A 25183-nucleotide genomic window follows, 5' to 3' on the forward strand; every position below is an offset into this window, starting at 1 on the left:
GCGACACTTCAGTGTTTACTCGGTAGTGACTTCCTCACCCCGAAAAGCATCCGAATCGTGGTCGTCCACACATAAATACCTGTTTCCTTCTACAGGTCAGCAATAAAGTGAACTCCACCGGATTACTTCCAACTTCCATACATGGATTTCAGTGGCAGACACAGTTATTGTTTCTTATCCATCGATAGAGAAAACTAGCAGGCTGGTGTCTCTCTCCCTTCTTTCTCTCTTCTCTCCTTCTTCTAACTTCTTCAACAACATCATTATGTCCTTTATCTTCTATTGACGTAAGCACGCCCCACACACACATACACACACATTCTCTATCTTAAAGGGACTTTCACTGAGTCCGTAACAATAGAAAGACGTCCCTTTAGAACAGAGATGAGGAGGAATTGCTTTAGCTGGAGGGTGGTGAATCTGTGGAATTCATTGCCATAGACACCTGTGGAGCCGAAGTCATTGGGTATATTTAAAGTGGAGGTTGATAGGTTCTTGATTAATAAGGGCATCAAATTAAAAACAGGTTAGAAGTAAAGAAATAGGGGTAAAGGGTAGGCCTTCAGAATAGGCAACTGCTACTTTGCGCTATAGGTTCAGTAGACTGTGTCTATCAATGATTTGGATACAGAGCTAGAGGGAATAGTGTCTAAAATTGGTTTCAGTAATCAAATAGGGGACATTACAAATAATTGAAGATAAAAGGAAGAAGACGTTTATTAAATAGTGGAATAAGCAAAATTTAGCAGATTAAGCATAAACTTGCAGATAAAATTCAATGACACTAAATATGACCTGGCCCATTTTGGTGGAAAAATAAATTATGTATGAATGATTACATTTAGAGGTCCAGAGGGGCTTTAGATTCATGAGGCACTAAATGCAGCAGCACAGGTGGTTAAGATCACAATAAAAGCTAATGGCCTACTACATTTTACTACAAGTGGTAAAAACAAAATAAAAGTCAAGTAGAAATGATGAGGCTATATAAAAGTCTTAGCAATACCAGACATATTGCATGCAGGTTTTGTCTCCACATTTTAGAAAGTTAAACCATTTTAGAAGATTAAATTGTTAGAAAGGCTGTAGTGAATATTCATTGAAGCCATTCAGCCCATCAAGTCCTTGTCAAGCAATCATTTGGTCAGATTTCCTGGTCCTTTTCCCATATCCTGCAGATTATTTTCCCTCAAGTACCTATCTAATGGCTATTTTAAAGCTGTAACAGAGTCTTCTTTCATCAGTCCAGCAGGTAGCGTTCCACCTTACCTAGTTCCACCTATCACCCGCCAGCCCATCTCACCCCTCCCAGTCTCCTCTTTATACCTGCTATCTTCCATCTACTCTCAATCCTGATGCAGGGTCTTGAACCAAAACATCGACCATCCTTTGCCTCTAGAGATGCTGTTTGACACACTGGGTTCCTTTTTTGCTCAAGATTCCAGCATCTGCAGTCTTGTATCTTGGTAGATTTTAGATGAGTTTCCGCAGATTGGGAGTAAATGTAAACCCAGTGTTCAGAAAGGATGGAAAGTGAAAATCAGAAACTACCAAGTGTTTAACTTGGCATCAGTAATAGGCAAAATACTGGAATCAATTATTAAAGAAGTGATAACAGAGCACTTAAAAAAATGATACAGTTGGGCAGAGTCAATTTGGATGAATGAAATAGAAATCACATTTGACAAATCTGTTTGAGTTTCTTGAGGCCCTGGCGAGATTAGATAGACTAGGCACTTACTTCCTTTAGATGATCTCATTGAAACTTACAAAATTCTTAAAGGGCTCAATAGACTAGATACAGAGTTATGCTCTGTCAAGCTGGAGTGTCTAGAATCAGGAGCCATGGTCTCAAACATGCATGCAGCGTTAATAAGAAGCAATTTCTTCATCCAGAAGGCAATGAATTCCTTGGAATTTTCTACCCATGAGAGCTGTTGATGCTTAGTCAATCAATAGATTTTTAAATATTAAGGGAATCAAGTGATATGGGGTTAGTGCAGGAGACCAGATCTGCCATGGGTGTATTAAATAGTGGAGCTGCGCAAGGGATCAAAATACCAATTCCTTCTATTTCTTATGTTCTCTCACTCAGATGCGAGTTACCTTTCTATCCCATCTCCCTCCCTTTCCTAAAAACACTCTCACCCTTTACCTGCTACTCTCCATGTGCTTCTCTTCTTCTCCTTTTGCCAATTGCTTTCCATGTGTTTTTCTCTTCACGTCTCTGCATTTCCTCTTTACCACCCAATTACTATTCTCATATGCCTATAAATGGCTTCAAGGTTCCCTTTTAGCCTTTACTGTCTTTGTTCTCACATTCTCTCGTTTGCCCTATTTTCTTTTTCATCATCTTTTTTCAACCTGGTATAAAATAGAAAGACATTAAAAACTACAACTGTTTTCATTACTTGAGGTTACAGGTAATTTGATAAAAATGAAAGAAATTCAAATACCTATGGATGCTGGAATTCTGAAAAAAAATCACGTGCTGCTCCGAATTTGTGTTTCTGAATTTATTTTAGGTATTTAGAATAAGATACTGGAGAGTAGATATAAACAATGTGGTTTGTAAAAAAAAGATGAATCCCAAATGGAGTTTGTGATTCCCATGTTTACAAAACCTTTCTTATATGTCGCCATTTCTATATGCTCTCCATTGAAAGACTTAATTGCATCTCTGACTTAATTGCTGCATTATTGGTGACTGTTTCAACAGCCAAAATACCCAGCTCTGGAATTTTTTTTCCCTAAACCACCATGCCATCATACCCCTTTCTTCCTTCTAAAATCTACCTCCAGTCAAGCCTTTGGTCCTTTGCCCCGACATCTCCCCATGTACATAGTCACAGTTTTCTTTGATAATGCTCTTGTCAAAGGACTTGGGACATTTCTGCTACTTGTTATGATTGAAGCTAGCACCACGACAATTAACAAGTAGCCATTGAAATAAAATGGGACAGAGACATGAGAATTAGACTCACTATTCTTGATAATTGAAATTAAATATCAGACAAGTGGGCTGTTTGTTGTCATTATTTCTGTATTGACAAAACAATGGGAGAAAAATAATCTAATCTTAAGTCTTGCTATAAACTCAGATGTAGATGTGTCAATTAACATCCTAATATTTGTACAGTATTCATCACATAATGAAGTCTCCTCTTAATCATGTATTCTTCAATGATTAAGTTCAAGTTACTGTCTACAGAAAAAAAAACTTTTCACCTAAACGTTATCATTGCCTAAAAATAATTTTTGACCGTTAAAGGAATTAAGATCTTTATATATAATCAGATACAGGGTATATATTTAGCTGCAGCTACAAATATAGATATGTATATGCAATTATAACTATAACTAAAAATATAGCTGGAGTTTGTAAAATATGAAATAAAGACACTTAATACATACTTAAAGTTAAGCATTTTGTCCCAGAGTAAGGACTATGAATTTAAGTTTCTGGATACAAATTGAGGTTCGAATACTTTTATGTCAATAGCACTTTCATAAGGATTGGAAGAAAACTGAATAGTTGTTATAAGTAATGGAGACACAAGAGATTTTGCAGATGCTGGAATCTGGAGCAACAAACAAAATGCTGGAGGGGGCCAGACACAGGCTGGAGGAATACCACCTCATATTCTGCCTTGGTGGTCTCCAACCTGATGATCTCAAAATCAATTTCTCCAACTTCCAGTAACCCCTCCCCTCTTTTCCCCCCTTCCCTGTTTTCCCTCATTCCTGTGGCCCCCTCATGCCATCTTTCCCCTCCCCCAAGACCTGCCCATCTATTCCCCACCTCCTTCCCTTTATTTCATGGTCTATTGTCCTCTCCTACTGGATTCCTACTTCTTCAGCCCTTTGCCTCTTCTCCCCATCACCTCTCAGCTTCTTACATCACTCCCTTTCATCTCCCCCACCCAACTATCTTCCCCCTCTCACCTGGACTCACCTATCACCTGCCAGCCTGTGCTCCTCCCCTCCCTGACCTCCTCATTCTGGCTTCTGCCTCCCTTTCCAGTCCTGATGAAGGGCCTCGACCAGAAATGTCAACTATTCCTCCATAGATGCTGCCTGACCCAAATTCCTCCAACATTTTAAGTACATAAAAACATTCTTTGAATTAGAAGAGTTCTGCTCCTGAAAACCATTTAATTAAGCAAAAATTTGTAAGCAAACTGTGTTAATTAAGTGATACCTGCCTGTAGTTGTTTCATATGACAATTGTAAGTCATAGTGATATATAGTACAAATTAATTTTTTAATCCACCATTCATTAATCCTTTGTAATAATCCTATATTAAATTACTTTTTATTATTCTCCCTACATTCTCATCAACTCCCCCCAGATTCTACCACCCACCTGCACACTAGCAACGACTTAGTGGCCAGTTAACCTACCAACCAGCAGGTCTTTGGGATGTGGAAGGAAACCAGAGCACCCAACAGTCACAGGGAGAATGCACAAATACCACAGACAGCACCCCAAGGTCAGCATTGAACCAGTAGCTCCATTAGCTGTGCCACTGCTATTGTAATGCTTTCATTTTTGGGCATTATATTCCAGAAGTTTTACTGAAACTTGGTGGTAACACAGAAACTAATTCAACAGCAAGCCCACAGCTTCTGTATTATTGCCAAATTTGCTGAATTAGAGCACTAACAGAACAGTCCAAGATTGGGATGATTAATATATCAGGTGCAATGTTGAGACTGAAGTTACATGCACTATAATTATACAAAGAAATAAGGTGCCTTCTTGAAAGTTTGCCAAATCCTCCAACTTGTTTCCCTCTGCTAAAGACAATGTTTTTTTTAAATGGTACTTAAAATTCCTGCTGTCAAGGCAAGAGACTGAGTTTCACATTTTTAGGATAATATTGATATACCAGAAAGTGTGGTCTTAGCCATTTGCATTAATGTGGAAAATTGTAACTTAAAAGTTATTCAGAATCGTAATTCTTCTGCATGGAAATAGACTCAACAAGCTTGCACTACTAAACAGAAGTTTAGCTGTTTACCTCCAGCTTATTTTGAAATGATTTTGATAAAGGTTTGTTCAAGGTAAAATTGATTTCTACTTTTTAAAATCAGATACCAAACTAATCTTTTTACTTTAATCTGTTTCTTCTCCCCATCATGAATGCATTATTCCAAAATTATTGATAAATGGAATGTCTTAATATCCCATGGTGCAAAACTGTAAATGATATCAACCTCTTCACTGTGGCTAGATTTAAGAGGGCAATCTTTAAATCAAGCTGATTTCCAAACACCACCCCCCCTTCCAAAATAGAATCAGGAAAATGTAATGACAACTTTACAAGGCAACCTTCTTTGCAAAGCAATTGGTCCATTCTCCTAAATACTACTACTACAAGAATGTTCAAAAGATACCCAGGTGATAAAGCTTGATGTAATATGATCTTTTACCATCAGTTCCTCAATCAACACCATGACTAATTTAAAGCATGACACACCTGTATTTTGCAGGTAAACAATGACCAATATAATAATGGTCACAATTATCATTTTGCATTTATAGTTGAACAATGGTGTGCTATTTTTAAAAATGATACGTCCTTGATAATCATTTAACAATCCCATTGTTGCAGTTCTTTCTGGTAAGGTGACTTCTGTAAGAACCAAACACAATTGATGCAATTCACTCGCCATACCTATAGAATTTAAACCAATTTTAAATTTAAACTTAAAGCAAAACTGTCCAGCCACCCATCTCAAGGTATAATGGAACCTTTAAAGTAATCTGGCAATCAAAGTAGCTAACTTCCTTGCAGCTTAAAACTTCACATGCAATGGATGCTTGTGTATCTGGATGCAAACTAATTTATGCTTTTTTAAAAAAAAAATTCAGCTTATATCCATGTTGTTGTGACATCATAGATCCTAGCATAGAATTTTAAAGTAACACACAATTTTCCAGCAATGTAAGTGCTTTTGAGAATTAGTAGTAGTTTAGGAGGAAGTCTCATCAATTTGTTCTGCTCAATTATTCTTGGCAAATGAACCAGATCCCGCATTTCACCTAGACATACATACTAGAAATGAATACTGGTCTCCAATCTCTCACGTTAGCTTGCTGATCCTCACAATGACATGCAGTAACTAACCAACCAAATTACAATGAACACACAAGAACTTTAGTCTATTTTTATTGGTTCAACAAATTTCAGATATATAGTCCCACAAAAAATGAACTGTAAATTATCACTATCAAATGCTGTAAAAGGGATGGCCACCATATTGAAAAGCAACTAACTTACACTTGCCATTCTGGTAAAGCTTATGAAAATTTGTTATAATGACAATGCACAACTCCAAGTAAAAAGGTATTATATATGAATTCATCTTTATAATAAAGATTACATGGAGACAATAAATTTAATACATAAATACATTATAACTGGAATGTATCTCTATTGGAGTTGGCTAAGCTACCAGAACACAAGTTTAGAGGCACATCATTCACTTACAAGAACTGAAGAATGTACCAATCAAATGGCCTGATCAAAGACAAGGATGGTTTCAGTTTACATTCAACCAGTGACAGTAACTAAACCAGCCATGTCCAGAGTTGCATAAGAAAGTTAATGTTAACAAAGTTCATAATTCTAGGATACAATGCACAGAGCATAGGTGGTTCGTAACTCTCCAAGTCCACCCCGGGGACCCAATAGTTTCTGTCCAGTGTTCACCCTCAGAGTTCTGGTTTTGCACATCTCAAATTATCTCGTTTCCAATATAGGTAAATGCTGCTCCCCATGAAGAGCAAGAGTGGATATGCAATTCCTGTATTCACAGAATGTTCAAACTGTTCCCTCATCTGCAATGCGATAATGTGGATAAAACATCACTTGCATGTTTACCCTGGAGAGAATGAGGTTAAAATTCAACATATTGGTCTGGTACAATTTTGTGCCTTCAGAACATGAAAGTTTTCAATAGTTCTGTTGTCATTTATATAAAGTATAGATAAGCAATAAAACAAATAAATCAAGGACCTGAACTTTATAGGACACCAAGACAGGACAAATATTTCACTGCGGATTCTTCAAGTTTATGTGGCTATACCAGCAACCTTATTGAATCATGCAATTCTCTCTTGCAATTTTTTTTCTTCTCCGTGCTATTCTTAGACTAATTGATGAAACAGAATCCTCAGAAACTCATTTTCTTCATGCATTAATATGGAACTAAACTATTTTAATAAGTGATTACAGATATCTGTAAACAAACAAGCACTTTGTGTGAATCGGTTGATTCCAACTTTTCCACATTGCAAGAGAACTAGGTCATTGCTTCGATTTTGACTTCATAAACCAGATATTTACAGCTCAGAAATTAAGCCAAGACCAACAAGTGCCCCACAAAAACCCTCACCCATTCCTCTTCATTAAACCCTTCCATGTATACTTTCTTCCTCTTCTGGCTCTCCCTTTTTTTTTAAATAAAGCCAGAATTCTCACACACAAGAGCACCCATGTCCATAAAATGATCAAGACACACATTGAATCAAATATTATGGCAGCCATTTATAAAATCGCAAGACAGTACCAAACCAATATGGCACCTCAATGGTCCCAACAACTGGATTATCAAGCAGAACAAATGGGTCCAGAAGAACTAAACCCAAACACAGCATAGCTACAAAAACAGAGACAAACATTTTAATTGAAGTTAGATTACGCATTTTGTTGAAATTGGATGGTGCAGGATTTAGCTAAATTTAAATAAGTGACTATTGTTGTCTTGAAAGACAGGACAATAACTTTTATAAATTACTGCCAGGAAAACTGAAGGACTGGTTTTAGAAAACCATGAAGAACTATATAATACTGACTACGGTCTTGGTGCTTCAAAACTAATTACAACACATGCAAGAGCAATTATAGTAGTCAATGAGCAGTGAATTTATGTAACTTTATGCTGGATACTTTTATGCCATGTTATGCATTTTCCTCATTTCTAATCACATTTTATTGGGAAACTGAAGAGATGCAAATTGGCCATTTGGCTCCTCTTAAATGCAAAAACATATCCTGTACGAGTAATTTCAGTCTTTATTATTTTAACCTGGAGCCTTTGATACACAACTCAAATGTTAGTGTAACCATTTTACATAAAGGCATCATTATGTCTTCCATCCCGATACATTTAAAATATGAAGTATTTCAATTCTTGGTTCATAATTTTATGGAAAACAACATAGCAGACATCTGCCACGATTCTTTAAAAGGAAAGTTTTGTTCCATACAACTTATTTGATTTAGACATTATGAAAAATACATGGGAAACAGTAGAGACAAATTAAATTAATCAGTATTCCCTGAAACAAAATTTCAGTACTCACACAAATAGAGGCCGTTGTATTTTAAAATGTTCTTTTAAGCTCCATTGATTGTTTACTGCTATCGTTTATCTACAAGTCATGCTTGGTATGCTATAGCTAAATGAATTATCACGAGGTGCAGGTTTTAATGTTTACATCTTTATCTCTGCAATCTCTGAAAAAGCAAAAGTAACTACAAACTAGGCTCAAACCACGGTTCTCAACCCATAATTTTCACACATCAGCATGCATTGATGAACAGGTGCTCAAGTAGAACAATGTGATGTTTGCAGACTGAGGTTTGTATTTATTATGGCACGTCTTTTGGTCCGTGACGACAGAAGGGTTCTGAATGTTTGAGATCCTCGCTTGTAATTTGAAGTTACTGTTGCTCTTCCAATTGTCAGGCCAACTTTTAATTCATGGCAATACTGTACATAAGATTTTACAGGAAGTAATCTGGGGTGCGACGAGTAACATGTGGTTCACCTCTGCGAGGTGCTGGATCAAACTGCAGGCTGTGGAAGTAGGAAAGGAACAATTTTATCAAATATGTAGGTGTTGAGCACATCTTAAAATCAATTGCCACAGAAGTCTGAAAAGGATACTAATCAAATACCATTTAACTGGTCAGAAAAGAAATAATCTGGAGGCACATAATATTTTAAACAGATTAAAGTTAAGGAACAAGCCATCTTAGAAAATACAATTCTTTTATCCTTTTCATCCATAGATTTGTATATACATTTAAAGAAATGCATTCTTAAAACCAATGCCATCAATTTCAAGCCATTCAAATGATTAAGTGTCATTAGCTCAGGACTCAAGTGGAAAATTAAGAATGGCCTATAAAAATGGAAATGTTTCACCAAAATGGACAAATCTACCTTCACTAAAGGCAAATAATAAATGCTTTGTTCCAGAGGGACATGGGAGAACAGGAAAACAGATTTACGATTTACAGCTCCATGTAACATACCAGAACTTTTGCTATTATGCTTGCCGATCAATAAAAACATCAGCAACAAAAATTCAAGATAACACTAAAGTGGTGTTAGGTCAACTTGGAGCACTCCATGGTAAACAGTAATAGATTTGAATTAACAATTAATACTGAAAAAATAATCACTGATTTACTTTGGGTTAGTTGGTCACAATTTGAGAATTGCAAAATGGTACATTTGTTCAGCTCTCATCCAGGACTCAGTAAATCTCGCATGCAGTTTACAATATATCACATCTTACCAATTAACAGAAGCATTTAAAATAAAAAGCAATATTATTGACTACAAGAGTCCTTATACAGCAATATGCATCACTTACAAAGAATATTTAAGGGTGTCATCAAGTTCCATTATTGCAGCTTGATTACCACAACGATAACAGTAGTTTGGAGCACTGAAAATGGTCACTACGTTGCGATCATGGCACCAGTTGTAACCCTATTAACAAAAATGGCACCATTAATAGAACATTCTGGTCAAAAAGACAGAAATAGGTCATTACACAGGTTGCTTGCTAAATAACATGAGAATTGTCCCTACATGCAACAGGTGAATCAGTGGCTTTGGGAAAAGTTCAAAGCTATAACTAATTCCCAACTATAAAGATGGCAGTTTGGTGATTTACGAACAAGGGCTCAAGGAAACTGTGTAAAGATTTGTAGAATAATTATGAACAGCATGTCCTTTTATAGATTATATTTAATCTTGCCAGATGGGGATGACCTAAACAGAAGTTAGAATGGTCCTGCAGGAGAAAGTGCCTCTACATGATGCTCCATCAACTGAGTGATAGAGAAACTGTTTTCACTTTCCTGCTTGTCATTTCCACATGTGAATGATCATAGGTTCCCATTCCTTCTGAGGGTCACTCCATACAAAAGCAGAGACCTCTTTTTCTTCCCTCCCCACTGCCAACAAAATGCCACAAAAACCTGCAATTCTGACATTAATTTTTAAATGAACACCTACAAATTAGCTATGTACATAGTTTAATGAAATAAGTTCAAAAGTAAAGTTCAAAAGGTAAGAGTTAATGGAACGAATTTTACTTGGGTGATTTGAAATTGTCTATTACATTGTATGCATTTTATGTCCCTGGCTGTTTGGAAGCTGCTGGGTACAGTTAATGATCAAGTCAATTTGGATTTCAAATTGTGAGTATAATCTGTTAATACAAAATAATTAGCTATTTTCAAGGGAAAACCTTCAATATCATTTTACCTCCATAACCAGCTGATGTGCTCGCGAGACCAAAGTAAGGCCATTTGCATGGTTAAAAGTCTCAGAAATATCCTGACCAAAGGTGTAACCAGCACCTCTGGGGGATATACCCCAGCCTCCACGGTCATCTGGATCTGACCATAACAAGTCACACATTGGACCCTAAAAAACACAAGAAGAAAACAAACCCATGAGAACGAAGTGATTCATTAGATATTTAGGCAGTAAATACTTATACCAACTCTGAAAGCATACCTCATGTGGAACCTCCTGAAGGCGATCAAGTGCTCGGATGTGATCCAGTGTATCTATGGAAGGAGAAAGACCTCCATGGAGACAGAAGATCTAAGAGAGAAAACATAGCAACAATTTAAGATAAGAGTCAGCTTGAAAGTTTATCTTAGCTTTCAGAAATTAACACCACAAGAGGGTTGTTATTAATTAAGCATACACTGTCAAATATCAAGGCAACTAATTTTTAAGTGTTGCAAAAAGACAAGATTGGAATCCACATACTATTGTATGCTATCATTTGGCATCTTTTGAAAATAGAGGTAACACACATCTTGAATCATTTTTTCCATTCACAACTGGTTATTTAATCACTAGTTCTAAAGCATTTACTTGTGCCCTATAACCACCATTATACAAATAGACTTGCCTAGCCCTGGGTTACATCAGCATTAAAAACTACTCACCTGGCCATCTACCAAGGCAGTGAGCGGAAGATAATCAAAGAGATCTGTAAAATATTTCCACACATTGGCATTTCCATATTTTCTTAAACATTCATCATAGAAGCCATACACTTGTGTGATTTGTCTGCTCTCGTGATTCCCTCGAAGTATTGTGATACGTTCACGATAACGTACCTGAAACAAAATCACATATGAGCAAAGCCACATTGGCTCATCCTCCTCAGTAAAACAAGTGCGTTTAATTCCTATAGTTTAATAAACAAGCAAACTCAGTACACTGATTTTTACAACTATAATTTTGACAATTAAACAGTTAATTCCCCAAAAGACCAATGTTAACAAAACTTAGCTACTAAAATTACTAAATCCAAACTGAAACCAGACTTGCACATTAGATTGAAGTAACTAGTTGGTTACTGTAGTTTTCAGCATCTGCAGAAATGCAGCTAGAAATTTCTCAAGGCAGACATTAGAAGGCAGTTTTATTATGATGACAGTCTATCCTCCATTATTTAGAAGCTACATTGATATGGCGATCAACCTTACTTAAAATATTCTAGCTGACGGATTAGGTAAACATTGATTTTGTTCCCTAAAATATACTTTATCCATAAAAAAATTCAAATGAATGCAATATTCAACATTCAAATGAGTGGATGGCATGCAAAACAAGATTTTCCACTGTACCTCAGTACATTTGACAATAATAAACCAACTGAACATTCAACTCACTTTCATCACTTTATGGTATTCCAATGCTTAACAATTACATCAGTTATCACTTACATACAACCTCAAGCAAATAGCTCATGGTTTTTTTTGAAAACCAGAGATTGCCAACAGATTAGAGTGCAGTTTCAAAATGGGCCTTAAATTGTAGTCTTTCCCCATATAGCCTTTGCAATGACTATATCGTTCTTCAGCATGTCCCTCAGCACATAGCCCTGGACCTTAGTGCTTGCCAGTTTCAGAATCAGATTTATTAACACAGACATATGTCATGAAATTTATTGTTTTGCAGCAGCAGTACAGTGCAAAACAAAAATTACTATAAGTTACAAAAATAAATAAATAGTGCAAAAGAGGAATAATGAGGTAGTGTTCATGGACCATTTGGAAATCTGATGGCCAAGGGGCATGATTTAGCATTTAGTCATGTCTAACACTTTGCTCTGAGATATCAGCAAATGTCAGGGCACCTTTCACCACATTGATGGTTTTCTAACAAATAATATTTGCCTAAACAGGTGTCCTTGGGAACAGCTTGTATCACACAGAATCCCATGCAGCTTTTTAGGGCAATCCTAGACAAATAGCCCTCTCTCTCTTTCAAGGTAGGCAATCTGATGAGACAGCTGTCAAGAGGTCAGCTGAACCACCATGCAGAGATTCTAATATCCTATTGTCAGGCCATCCTTTGACACAATGTAGTAAAGTGTCGATAGACAGCCAAATTAAACACCTGATATATTAGCGCTGAGTTGAGCATCCACTTGTAAGGGCTGAATGGCTTGTTGCTGGAATGTATAGATTGCATATACTATCTTCCTCTATTTACTGAAATTAGAATACTAAAACTCTACTTCACAATTTCAATGCAAGGAAAGAGCAGTTTTCTACAAATGCTACAAAATGGTGTTATTTTTCATTTTAATAGGCAACAAGCTGAATTAATGCTAATGACTTGATATAAAGTGCAAAATTTTCAGCACATCTTACAAAAAAGTAATCAGAATTTTCTAGAAAATGTTAGAATTTTAATACTTTGCAAATAAAAATGGATACCTTAAGAGCTACAAGGAGTGTGACTGTTTCAACTGAATAATAACCTCGGTCAACATAATCTCCCATAAAAAGATAGTTTGTGTCTGGTGATTTGCCTCCAATTCTAAAAAGTTCCATGAGGTCATGAAATTGCCCATGGACATCGCCGCAGACGGTAACAGGACATCGGACCTCCTGCACATTTGATTCTTTTGTCAAAATTTCTTTAGCCTAAACAAGAACAAAATAAAGAAATTAGTTCAAAAGATATTGATGACACTAAATAGGACAATGTAGGTACTGATTTTAAAATATTTAGCATCCAACAAGAAACACAAAATGATCAGTTAAATGATAAATATTAAAATAAGCTACCATTATTTTGTCCTTTTTCCAAATGTTCTTATTGTCAATAACAAGAAACAAAGCGTTAGCTCAAGTGTGATTAGAGGAAACGCTGAGACACAAATTAAGGTGTTCATGAACATATATTTGACCGAGTTTAATCTGATATGCATGAATCTACTTTAACATAATCCACAGAAATAAGATGGACACTCAGATATTAGCTGTAAGGATAAAAGTTCTACTGATAGTTTGCACTACCATTACCAAATGGCAAAGAATAATTAGAATCATGTTCATGTGCTACATCATTGACTCAAAAGGTAACCCCTGCTACAATTATGAAGTGTTGGGAAGTTTTTTCCCAATGGGCATGAATTTTAGCAGCAGTTAGTTACAGGAGAAGTTGTGGGAGAGGCCTGGAAAGTAGGCATTTCAAGAAGGGCACATCTATTAAACCTCACTAAACAGCATTCAAGTATGGAAAAACAGAATACTGCAGATGTTCAAATCTGAAACAGACACTAGAAATACTCTCAAAAGAGAGTAGGTCAATGCCTTGAGAACTCATTTCTATGTTCGTAGTTGTCTGACCTGTATTTCGAGCAATTTCTATTTTAGTTCAAATATTTATTCTGATGTGTTAAAATACATCATTCGCCCTCACACAGCTCATGAGAATTCCATTGCTAGGTTACCTCTGTTCACCCATTCTTTTCTTATGATGTATAAAACTGTCATATGACCTTCAAATATTTTTAAATATAACAAATTTAAAACCATCTAAACTCATGAACATTAAGCTTCAATGCTGGTTAAAATTACAAAATCAAAATGTACAACTTTAATGAAATCACATATTGGATAGCTGATTTGATTTGGGAGTAAAATTAATTTGTGTCTGAACCTGACGCTCACTTTTTTTTTTAAATTGACTGTGATATCTCCAATACTAGAAGACGAGTCCTGGGAAATCCAGCCCTTTCATGGTTTATAGAAAGTTATGCAGATAGCTTTTTTCTTTTGAACAGAGACCCATACCAACTCAGAAGATCTACACGCTGGTTATCATTACAATTTAGCCAAAACAGCCCCATACTGCTCCTGAACAATTCACGCGAGTCTGCATTCCCCGACCAGAGCTTAAACATGCTGCCTATAAACTAAGGGCTTTCTAAAGATTTTTTTAAATGGAAAGAGCCTCTTATTATGTTTCACTCTGAGGGACCATTTCTCAACTTTAACTCATTTTCAGAGATGACAACATTTTTGCAAATCACCCAAGATAATGTCATATAGCTACAAGGTCAAACATATATGATGAATGCAAGGTTGTAGATATGGAATGCAACTAATTTTTAAAACAGTTTGGCAAAGTAACCTACAGAAAAGTACAAAGTAAAAGTGCAAGCCGATAATAAATCACTGGGAATATAAAATCACTCGAAACCGCATGTAACAACCAGGAATATACATTTTCAAAAACATCCAATGATATCTACAATGCAAGAATCTGCAAAACCAGTTCTCAGCACAACCCAAAATGACCACACTCCCAAAATGTTGAAATTATTTAAATCTTATTCTTAGACAGTGAATTAGGACTCAGATGACTTACTTGCACTCCAGTTTTATGGGTTCTGTGGTGGCTACTAAAACCAATGTGGGAACCCCAGAACTCTTCCACAGGTGGGGCTGACAGGTCAGTAGTTCATGAGGTGGTCTGCTCCCTCCATTGCTTAAGCATGGAATTGACGTCCTCAATACAATTCTGTATGCTCCTCTACCTTGAGGATATTGGGGAAGTTGGCCTGGGAGAGGACACTGATTTTGGTTCACTTGTCCTTTCAGTGAATTTGGAAGGAGGATTTTACATGGACTGCATTGGCTTATTTTTCCAGTGCCTTGAGATGGCTGCTGTTGGTGTAGAAGCACAAGCACAGGAGGAATTACTGCTGCCCATGAGACCATCAGTTAGTTGTATGTTAGGTCAGAGATGTAGATCTTCAAATAAACTTTGCCCGAAGGCTGTGATGAAACACTTAATTTCACCATGAATGTCTACCTCCACTGAGAGATTGCTACCTAGATATAAGAAGTGGTCCATATTTTCCAGGGTTTCATCATGAACGTTCATTGTCAGAGGACAATGTACAAGGGCAGATCGGCAGAAGACTCTGGTCTTGCAAATGTTGAGTGTCCAGCCTAACCTCTTCAGCGAGAGTGTCAGTGATGCTTTGGAGCTTGGCCTGAGTGTACACAGAGGCAAGCACTGTCTGCACACTACAGTCCAGCCACAGAGGTCTGGGTAACCTTGAATCTGGTGTGTAGTCATTATAGATTGTTTAGCTTCCCGTTATTTCTGATGATCACTCAAGGATGTTCGTCAAGAGGGGAGATGCAAAACCATAGCTAAAGGATTAAGTGTTGGGGTAATGACACACTTTTGTTTGACACTGGTGTTTGCTGAGAATGGTTCTGTTGCACACCATTAGTTACTATCATTTGTATATCATTACAGACAAAGCATAAGATGATGCTGAATTTCTACGATGAATTTGGGGGGCAGGGGGGGGAGGAGGAGAAGAACAGGGAGTGGATGCAGAGAGTGCAGCATGCTAAGCAACTCATCAGCAGACACATGCTAATGCTGAAAGAGCCATCAACAGCCCTGACACCCAATGCCCCAGCCCACTGAGAGCTAAAAATAGGGTTAACTTATCAGTAGCAGATGTAGTCAACCCAGGGTGGAAGGAAAATTTTGGAGACCTCCTTAGCCGTGACTTTGATATCTTTATTAGTCACATGTACATCGAAACACACAGTGAAATACATCTTTTGTGTAGTGTTCTGGGGGCAGCCCACAAGTGCTGCCGCACTTCCAGCGCCAACACAGCATGCCCAAAACTTCCTACCCTGTACATCTTTGGAATGTAGGAGGAAGCCGGAACACCTGGAGGAAAATGCAAGAACACAACCCTATCACACAGCAGACTTCAGTCAGAAATTCACAGCCTCATCATCCACATTTCGGAAAGTCACGTTCCAGTGGACCTCAGATGTTGTAATCACAAACATTTTCAGGAAAGAAAACAGATGTCACTACAGAGTGGTCCCCCTGCTATCCACAAGAAATTTTATTGCCAGGGTCCTTCTCAACTGCCTACTCCCAATGGGTGAAGAGCTGCTTTCTGAATCAGTGTGGATTCTGTTCAACCAGAGGCAGAGGACATGATCTTCACCACATGACAAGAAAAGCACAGGGAGCAACATCAGCCTCTAATTATTTTAACACAGGTTTTGACAATCTTCAACCATGCAACGAAATGAAATACACTTTTCTCAACCAAGTAAAAATCCAACCAAATTAATCCCAGAAGACTGGCAGTATCCGCATAGATTCAGTGCTTCTGATGAATGACCTGAAATGTTAATTCCATTTTTCCATCCACAGTTGCTGCCTGACCTTGTGTCTGTTTTTATTTTTGACTTACAACATCTGCAATTCGCTTTCCAAATTTATCCCACAATTTGGCAAAGGAGACTTCATAACCTCTAGAGCAAGCATGGTAGTGTCGTGGTTAGCACAACACTACTACAGCACCAGCAACCCGGGTTCAATTCTAGCCACTGTAAGGAATTTGTACATTCTCCGTGTCTGCGTGGGTTTCCTCCCACTTTCCAAAGACGTACGGGTTAGGAAGTTGTGGGCATGCTATGCTGGCGCTGGAAGCGTGGCGACACTTGCGAGCTGCCCCCAGAACACTCTACGCAAAAGATGCATTTCACTATGTGTTTCAATGTCACGTGATTAATAAAGATAGCTTATCTTATCATCATTCCCCTTGAATCAGTCAAACCCTTATATCCCCGCAACCTAAACAAAGGAAAAAAATCTTGCAATTAAATCCATGCTTAATCCACAATTGTGCAAATAACTGTCTTATTTAAATAGTTTCTTGATTACATCTTAAAGTGACACTATAACCTCAAAATTTATTCCAGTGACTTAATGGTATTCTTTTGTAGGTCACAAAGCTAGTCATGGCCTCAATTGATCAAATAGGATAAAAAGACAAGTCTAACAGATCACTCTTTTGGAAAACTTCAGATGTATAGTCTACAAAATGAAAACCGTAAGAGATCAAGTGCATTACTAAATGTATTTACCACTTATTACTTCTAGGATTACTTCTTAGATTAGTCAGAAAATGAAAGATAAACCTATTCCAAAGGCAAAAGCATAAAGAGCAAGATTTTTTAATATATTTAAATCACAGCCACCAAATCGTGTGGACCTTAAAGCATACACTCATCCAAAACAGTTCATTACATGAACAGCAGGGCATGGCTTTAAAGTAATGGGTGGGAAGTTCAAGAGGAAGGTTTCCCCCCCCAGAGTGTGGTTGGGGCATGGAATGCACTGCCTGGGGCGGTGGTGGAGGCAGGTACATTGGTCAAATTCAAGAGATTGCTAGATAAGCATATGGAGGAATTTAAAATAGAGGGTTATGTGGGAGGAAGGGGGTAGATAGTCTTAGGCGAGGTTTAAAGGTCGGCACAACATTGTGAGCCGAAGAGCCTGTATTGTGCTGTACCGTTCTATGTTCTATTACAGTAGTCCTGGTGTTACACACATACAGCTATCTAAATTTATTACAACCCCACAATATTTAACCTGGAGTTACGGTAACCTGATATTGACGCATTCCAACATTTAACTCCATTTGTTCTGTTATTAGAGGGAGATGGATACAGAATACACAAATAGATCCAAATCAAGCATCTCAGGATACCACAAAACAATTTGCAATGAATTACCTCATCCAATTTCACATAGATGAAAACAGCCACACCCTCACCTCCCCATCAAACAGGGATTTATGGAAATCAAAAATTTTTTTTAAATTGTTTTTAAAAAATTAAAAACAATGCCAAAAACACTTAATGTCTGTTCAGCATTATACACAAAAACATACTTTTTAGCTTTACCTTCTCATTCCCTCTTCTATCCATGTCACTTAATAACTATTCAGTTTAATGCTGGGAACATTATTCATGACAAATTTTTGACAAAGAATAAAGAATCATTAAATATTCATACATTACCCAAACATTCAAAGTGTGAGCTATTACTCCAGTTCCAACAACCACAGCATCAAAGAAATAGCTTTAAAAACCAAATCTGAAAAATACTTTCTATAATCAAAATACTACAACAAGCCAAATCAAGGCTTAGTTTCCTTCTTTGAAGACAATGAGCCTAACTGAAATCTTAAATGGCAAGTTTTCACAAAATGATATACAGCCAATCTTCAAACATCAATCTTTAGAGTGGTAGCATAGTGTTGGGATTACAAAAAACAATCTTACATACAGTAGGCTAATACTGTTAAATAATATATTGTTTGAATCAGGATTTTTTTTTAAACAATAACTTTCAAAAATTTCTGTACGTTTTTCCCACTTAAAACTTCCAAATGCATTCATGATAACATCACCTGACCTTAAAAACTCATTTGATATTTATTTCCCCCATCACATTTTAAATTGTTTTTCTTTGCCCGAACCACTTTCTAAGTATCAGCCACTTCTACAATGAAGTTCTTCACAGCAACATTAGCGGTATGTTTGTTCACTAAGTGGTCTCTTGCACCATTAAATTATACCTATTTAGATTATTTTCAAGTGGCAGTCTACATACAACGTGATAGCCTTCACCAGGCTCGACTACAAAACAGAGGATTTTCTGCACAATGTATCATAAAAATGCAATTATAGCTTGATTTATTTTTTGCATTTTTGCCAAGCATTAGTTTTTTATTTTAATAACCCAATTACAATGGTGGAACATTCAAACTAATAAGCTCTAATCAGTCTAACATTAATTTCTCTTTTGGCTGTCGGACTCTATATACTTGCAACAATTTCCTTCAGATCAAATGTTCAGTACACGTTTTCCATGGCTCAACACAATATCTGAATATCTCCATCAAAAAAGTGGTCTTCTTTTGTAGTTCAATTTCTCAGCCCATCTTCCTTCATCTAACATCTTCAATCTTACTAGCATCCTGTATCCAAATAAAACTTCTACATCACCACCCAAAAGATTTATTTAGGTGTGGTTTTGATTTCTCTTTCACAACATTTTCCCCCTTTCAACTCAAAGTTAATGTGCCATCAATAATGTGACAGATTTCTCCATAACCCAGTTAAATATCATGGCAAGTTGTTGATCCATATCACCAATCAAGCTGAGAATAGCTAACAAAGACTTGTATTTATAGTGTCTTTCATTATATGTACTAAAGTGAGTTATAACTGAAATACTTTTGCAATGTAGTCACTGTTGCAATACAGGACACAACAGACCAAAGAGGCCCTCATCTGGATGGCTTGATACCATGTCACCATTCGATAAGCTAAGCAGTAATGCCAGGTCATGCATTATCCTCATTCTTGCACGTAGATTGACCTAGTATCCATGGGGAAAAAAATCAGGAATGGAAAAATACTACATAACCAAGCACAAGGCAGCCTGACTATACTATAATGAATCCATTGTTAAGTATGATCCTTACTTCAGCACACATTTTAGCCAGCCATGAGACAGTCTTGGGCTCAAACCAGAACATCAAGAAATGTCACTATTTTAAAATCAGAAGTAGTGATAACTAACTGTTCTGTGGCTGGATGTAATTGTCCCCAAAATGGAAAAAAAAAGCTATTGAAAGTAATTGCAAGCTAAATACCTCAAGTATCATTAAATATTTAAGCATTCCCTGGAGTCTATCAAAATACCCCAAAGACGCCAGAATAAGCATTCATACAAACACTGGCAGTTATATTTACATAAAAGTGACATCATAAGACATAATCAACAAATTTATATATATATAAAAAGAAAATGTTAGGAACATTCAGATTAGACAGCAGTGTGGAAAGAATCATCAACATTTTAGGTCAATTCCCTGCTTGTTTCTCCTTCCACTGGTGCTGCCTGATCTGATTATTCCCAATACTTTGTTTTAGATTTCCAACATTCAGCATTTTCCTTTTATGTTGACATACAGCCTACTTAAGGTACTTAAAAACACTTGGTAATTTTAACCTTTTGAAAAATAACACGAACAATTTTTGCATTCTTCAGCCAAACTCAAAATCAAATAGAAATGGAGATCAATGCCAGAAGACATACTATTATTCAGATTAAATGGCAGATATCTCCACGTGACATTTTATAAAAGAAAGGTGAGTATCAATTAAAAACATGATCCACGCAGCTAAAATATTGCAAGACAAAATAGCTGAATAGTGAAGTCATTTAAAGTATAGTTGGAAACAGAACAATACACTGAAAATGCAAACATGTGCATTTTATTCTTCAATGACGTCAAGCCGTTTTTAAAAACACACCCTCCTTTAAAAGCAATTATGTAATTCCAAAAATATATCAGTTTGTGAATCTCAGATATATCCAAAATGACAAACAAAAAACCAGAAATAACAATGGTTATAGCACAAAAAGGAGTCTTCAGCCCATTGATTCCATACCAGCTCTACAAGAGCAAAACAACTAATCCCACTCCCCTGCCCTGCAAATTGTTCCTTCAGATACTTCAGTCCCTTTTGAAAGCTACAGTTAATGCTGCTCCATCACTACCATTTGCAGCGCATTCCAGACCTTAACCAGTGTAAAAAGTGTCTTTTCTCATGTTTCTTGAAATCTCCTTCCCCTAGTTTCTGACCCATCGATGGGAATAATTTCTTCTCAACTACTCTGTCCATACCATCCTTCATTGGATCTCCTTGTGACCAATGTACCAAGAACTGTCACCCAGCTTCTCTAGTTTATCCACATAACTTAAGTCCCTCAAGCCTGGAACCATTTTTGTAGATCTCCTCTGCATCCCAAGGCTTTAATTCATTCCTTAAGGATAGGATAGAGCACTTCAGTGCATTGAGTATAGAGGTTGGGATGTTCTATTGCAGTTGTACAAGATGTTGGTATGGCCACCTTTGGAATAGCGTGTTGAGTTTTGGTTACCCTGCTATAGGAAAGATAGGCTGTAACTTGTGTAGAGGAGATTTACAAGGATGTTGCCAGGACTTGAGGGACTGAGTTATGCAGAGAGGTTGAGTGGGTTGGGATTTTTCCCCCCATTGGAGCATAGGAGAATGAGGGGTGATCTTAGAGGTATACAAAATCATGAGGGGCATAGAGTCAATGTGCAGTCTTTTTTCCCAGGTTTGGGGGTCAAGAACTAGAGGGCATAGGTTTAAGGTGAGAGGAGAGAGATTTCATAGGAGCCTGAGGGGCAACTTTTCACCAAGAGGGTGGCCAGTATATGGAATGAGCTGCCAAAGTGGTTGAAGCAGGCACATTAACAATATGTAAAAGGCACTTGGACAGGTACATGGATAGGAAAGGTTTAGAGGGATATGGGCCAAATACAGGCAAATGGGACTAGCTCAGATGGGAATTTTGATCAACATGGATGAGTTGGTGTACGACTTTATGACTGAGTTCAGCAGGGGCTGAACCAGTGTTTTATATAAGTTCATAGTGACTTCCTTGCTCATGTGCTCTTTATAAATAAAGACCAGTACACTACAGATATTGGGATATGCTTTCTTTAAAGAAAGCATTTTAACCTTCCTCGATACTCTCTATACAAAGTACATATCGCCAGAAATCTTTATCCTTGTATTCTTTAGGACTGTGCCCTCAAGCTTATTTTGCCTCTTCTCATTCCTCCTACCAAAATGCAACACTTCACATTTCTTAAGCATTAGGTTTTAACTGCCATCTGTCCAGCCATTCTACATCTCTGAATTTCTATCATTACCTTCCCCAACGTTTATTATGCCACCAAATTCTGTATCATTTGCAAGTTTGAAAACTGTTCCTTGAACACCCAAGTCAGCAATATATTAAAGAATGTTGTGGTCTTGGTGGCAATCCACAGGGAACTCCATCATACATTTCCCTCCAGTCCAAAAAACCTTTCACACTACTGTTTCCTGTTACTTAGCCAAATCTCACTCCATGGTGCTAAAGACAATCTTATTCCACAACCATCAACCTTAATGACAATTCCATTAAGTGGCACCTTACCAAAAGACTTTTGGGAGTTCACATAAATCACACTTCTTCCACTGACCACCTCTGTTACTTGATTAAAAAAAACATAAAATTTGTGCACAAATTCATGCGAACTTTCTATAATCAAGTAACACCTTTACAAGGATCTGCAAATTTATGGAGTCAGAGTTGTACAGCACAGAAACAGGCCCTTCAGCCCACCACGTCCATGCTGAACTTTTGGCCCCACTAAACTAATTCCATTTTCCCACATTAGGTCTCTATACCTTGTCTATTTAAGTGCTTATACAAGTATCTTAAATGTAGTGACTGTATCTGACTCCAATTACCTGTTCTGACAACAAGTTCCATATATCAATCACTGTGTTGAAAACATTCACCTCAAATCCTCTCTAAAACTCGTTTCTTCCACAAACTTATGTCCTCCTTTTTGAGACCCCAACACCATGGGAAAAAGATGCCATCTACCCTACCCCTCTCAATTTTATGCATTCCTTCAGCCTCCTTCGCTCTGGGAAAACAAACCCGACCTACCAACCTCTCCTCACAACTAAAGCCCTCCAATCAAGGCAACGTTCTGGTGAATCTCCTCTGCACTCTCTTCAGCCCAACCATATCCTTCCAACCAGAAACGCGCACAATCCTTCAAATGCTGTCTAACCAGTGTTGCAATGTTATGTCCCAACCTTGTTCCATGCCCAAACCTTGTTCTATGCCCTGACCAATGAAGGCAAGTATGCCATACGCATTCTTCACCAACAACACCCCACCTCCTCACAATGCTGGAGTCCTTTCACCAAAACACAAACATGCAGCATAGGTGGCAATAGTATAGCACCTACCAAACTACATCCTCTGGCACTGTTCCACGCTAGCCCCCCCCCCCCCCCCGACCCCTTGTGGCAAAGTCCTTGATGGCCCAAGCAGCAGCTAATTCTGTCCGATTATTTCAAGACTACATATTTGAGAAGTACAGCAATATTTTAAGTAGATATTAAGTGCACTAAAAGATCCAAATTCTTTTCAGCAACAATTCAAAATGTTTCATGCAATTCTGATCTTGTTATACAACAGTTATTCAGCACAACTGCTGTTTCTTTCTCCCTGTTCCCCGTTATACTTTCAAGTAATCTCACACCAATATATTAAACACAGACCCAAATAAACACTGAGATTAACTACTGGGCAAGCAACAGACGTGCATGTCAAATTTAGAAGACGTCCAAATAATACGTCAGGATCACACCTTTAAATCACAAAACGTTACGGACAAAATATAATCATACAGTGGTATGTTTTTGCTGATGGGCGGGTGAGGAGAGAATGACACCGAGATCTATTTGCAGTTGTTATGCTGCTGCTCAGGGCGGTGGGTTGCAGCCGCGAGAACGGCAGCCCGGAAGGCGCCATCTTAGGTGCACACTTGAAAGGTTTGATATACGCCGCACACAAATGCCGGCTCTCGATCGGCAGCGGTAAACAAAATGTTCTCACTCCTTCGAGGGGACGGATGGCAGCGTTTTAAAAAAGAACCCTCGACCGAAACATTACAAAGGAACTGCCGGAGAGCCGCCTGGGCTTCGCTTGCCAGAGCGGCCCGACATTTGTGGGAGGCTCGGGGACTAGGCCACCCCGGGAGGGAAGCGGGGGGCGGAGACACGCCAGTAACAAGGCCCGGCCGTGGGAAAGGCAACCCACCCGCGCCGCCCTCACCTTCTCGCACAGCGTCTTCACTTGGCTCTCGGTCAGCTGCTTGCAGTCGTTCAGCTGCTCGATCCACTGGTCCAGCTCCTTGGTGAACGCCTTCTCGTCCATCGCTCAACGACGCGCTCGCCGCCGGCTCGCAGCGGGACGACCGATTCACACACACACACACAGAGACAGAAAACCCGCAAAGAAGATTGCCCCGTCCCCCCCCTACTTCTACTTAAAAACAAATTTTATGTTTATTTTTTCTTAAAAAACACCCAGTCGGAGAGGGTCTACGTGTTGAGCTGGAGTGGCAGCACTGCCCTTCGAAGCCCGATCCCTCTCCGGCTCCAGCTCCCCGGCCAAGAAAATGGCCGTTCGCCTGCAGTGACATCACCGCGCAGGCGCCCTCAGCCTCGGCCGTCCCCTGGTTTCCGGACGGAGGGCGGCAATTCGTGCACTGACTGCATTCCAACAGCCGGCATCGGTGCCAACGCTCTTCAAACCTTTTACCCGTCCACGTATAGATATTTCGGGGGAAATCCCTTCGCTGTGAGAACGGTGGTGTTTCTTGAGAAGGGATTCCAAAAGCCTCGTCCTCGGTTGAATTTCCTCAGGGTTAGGTTAGTGTGCGTTTCTACCTTGTAACTGTGACTGAACTTCAGCTTTAAAACATCACGAAAGGAATGTGAAAAACACTATATAGATAACGAAATATTTATTCATCAATATCAGTGTCACCTCAGGAAGGAAAAGACTTGCGAGAAAAGGAGTGCAATGAAGGTTCACCAGATTTAATTCTTGAAAATGGGAGATATTGTCCTATAGAGATTAAGCAGACTAGGCCTATACTCTTCAGAATTCAGAAGAATGAAATTCTTACAAGGGTTGACAGAGTGATGACGATGTTTCCCCTATCTTGTGTATCTGGAGCAAGAGGTTACATGTCTCAAAATAAGGGGCTGGCCTCAGAAGAAAGTAAATTAGGTCATTTGTCTTTAGA

General features: G+C 38.2%; 1 protein-coding gene across 1 annotated transcript; it reads right to left on the minus strand.

Moving 5' to 3' along the window:
• Positions 1–6160: 6160 nt before the first annotated feature.
• Positions 6161–24564, minus strand: LOC127569231 (serine/threonine-protein phosphatase 2A catalytic subunit alpha isoform). Its single transcript, XM_052013661.1, has 7 exons — positions 24205–24564; positions 13062–13271; positions 11277–11450; positions 10834–10923; positions 10579–10740; positions 9677–9795; positions 6161–8871 (listed from the first exon to the last, which is right to left on the minus strand). The coding sequence occupies exons 1-7, from the start codon at positions 24304–24306 to the stop codon at positions 8799–8801; spliced, it is 930 nt and encodes a 309-aa protein (XP_051869621.1). The 5' UTR covers positions 24307–24564; the 3' UTR covers positions 6161–8798.
• Between the last annotated feature and the right edge of the window lie 619 nt (positions 24565–25183).

This window comes from Pristis pectinata, chromosome 4 (assembly GCF_009764475.1).
Source record: "Pristis pectinata isolate sPriPec2 chromosome 4, sPriPec2.1.pri, whole genome shotgun sequence".
Lineage (NCBI taxonomy): Eukaryota > Metazoa > Chordata > Chondrichthyes > Rhinopristiformes > Pristidae > Pristis > Pristis pectinata.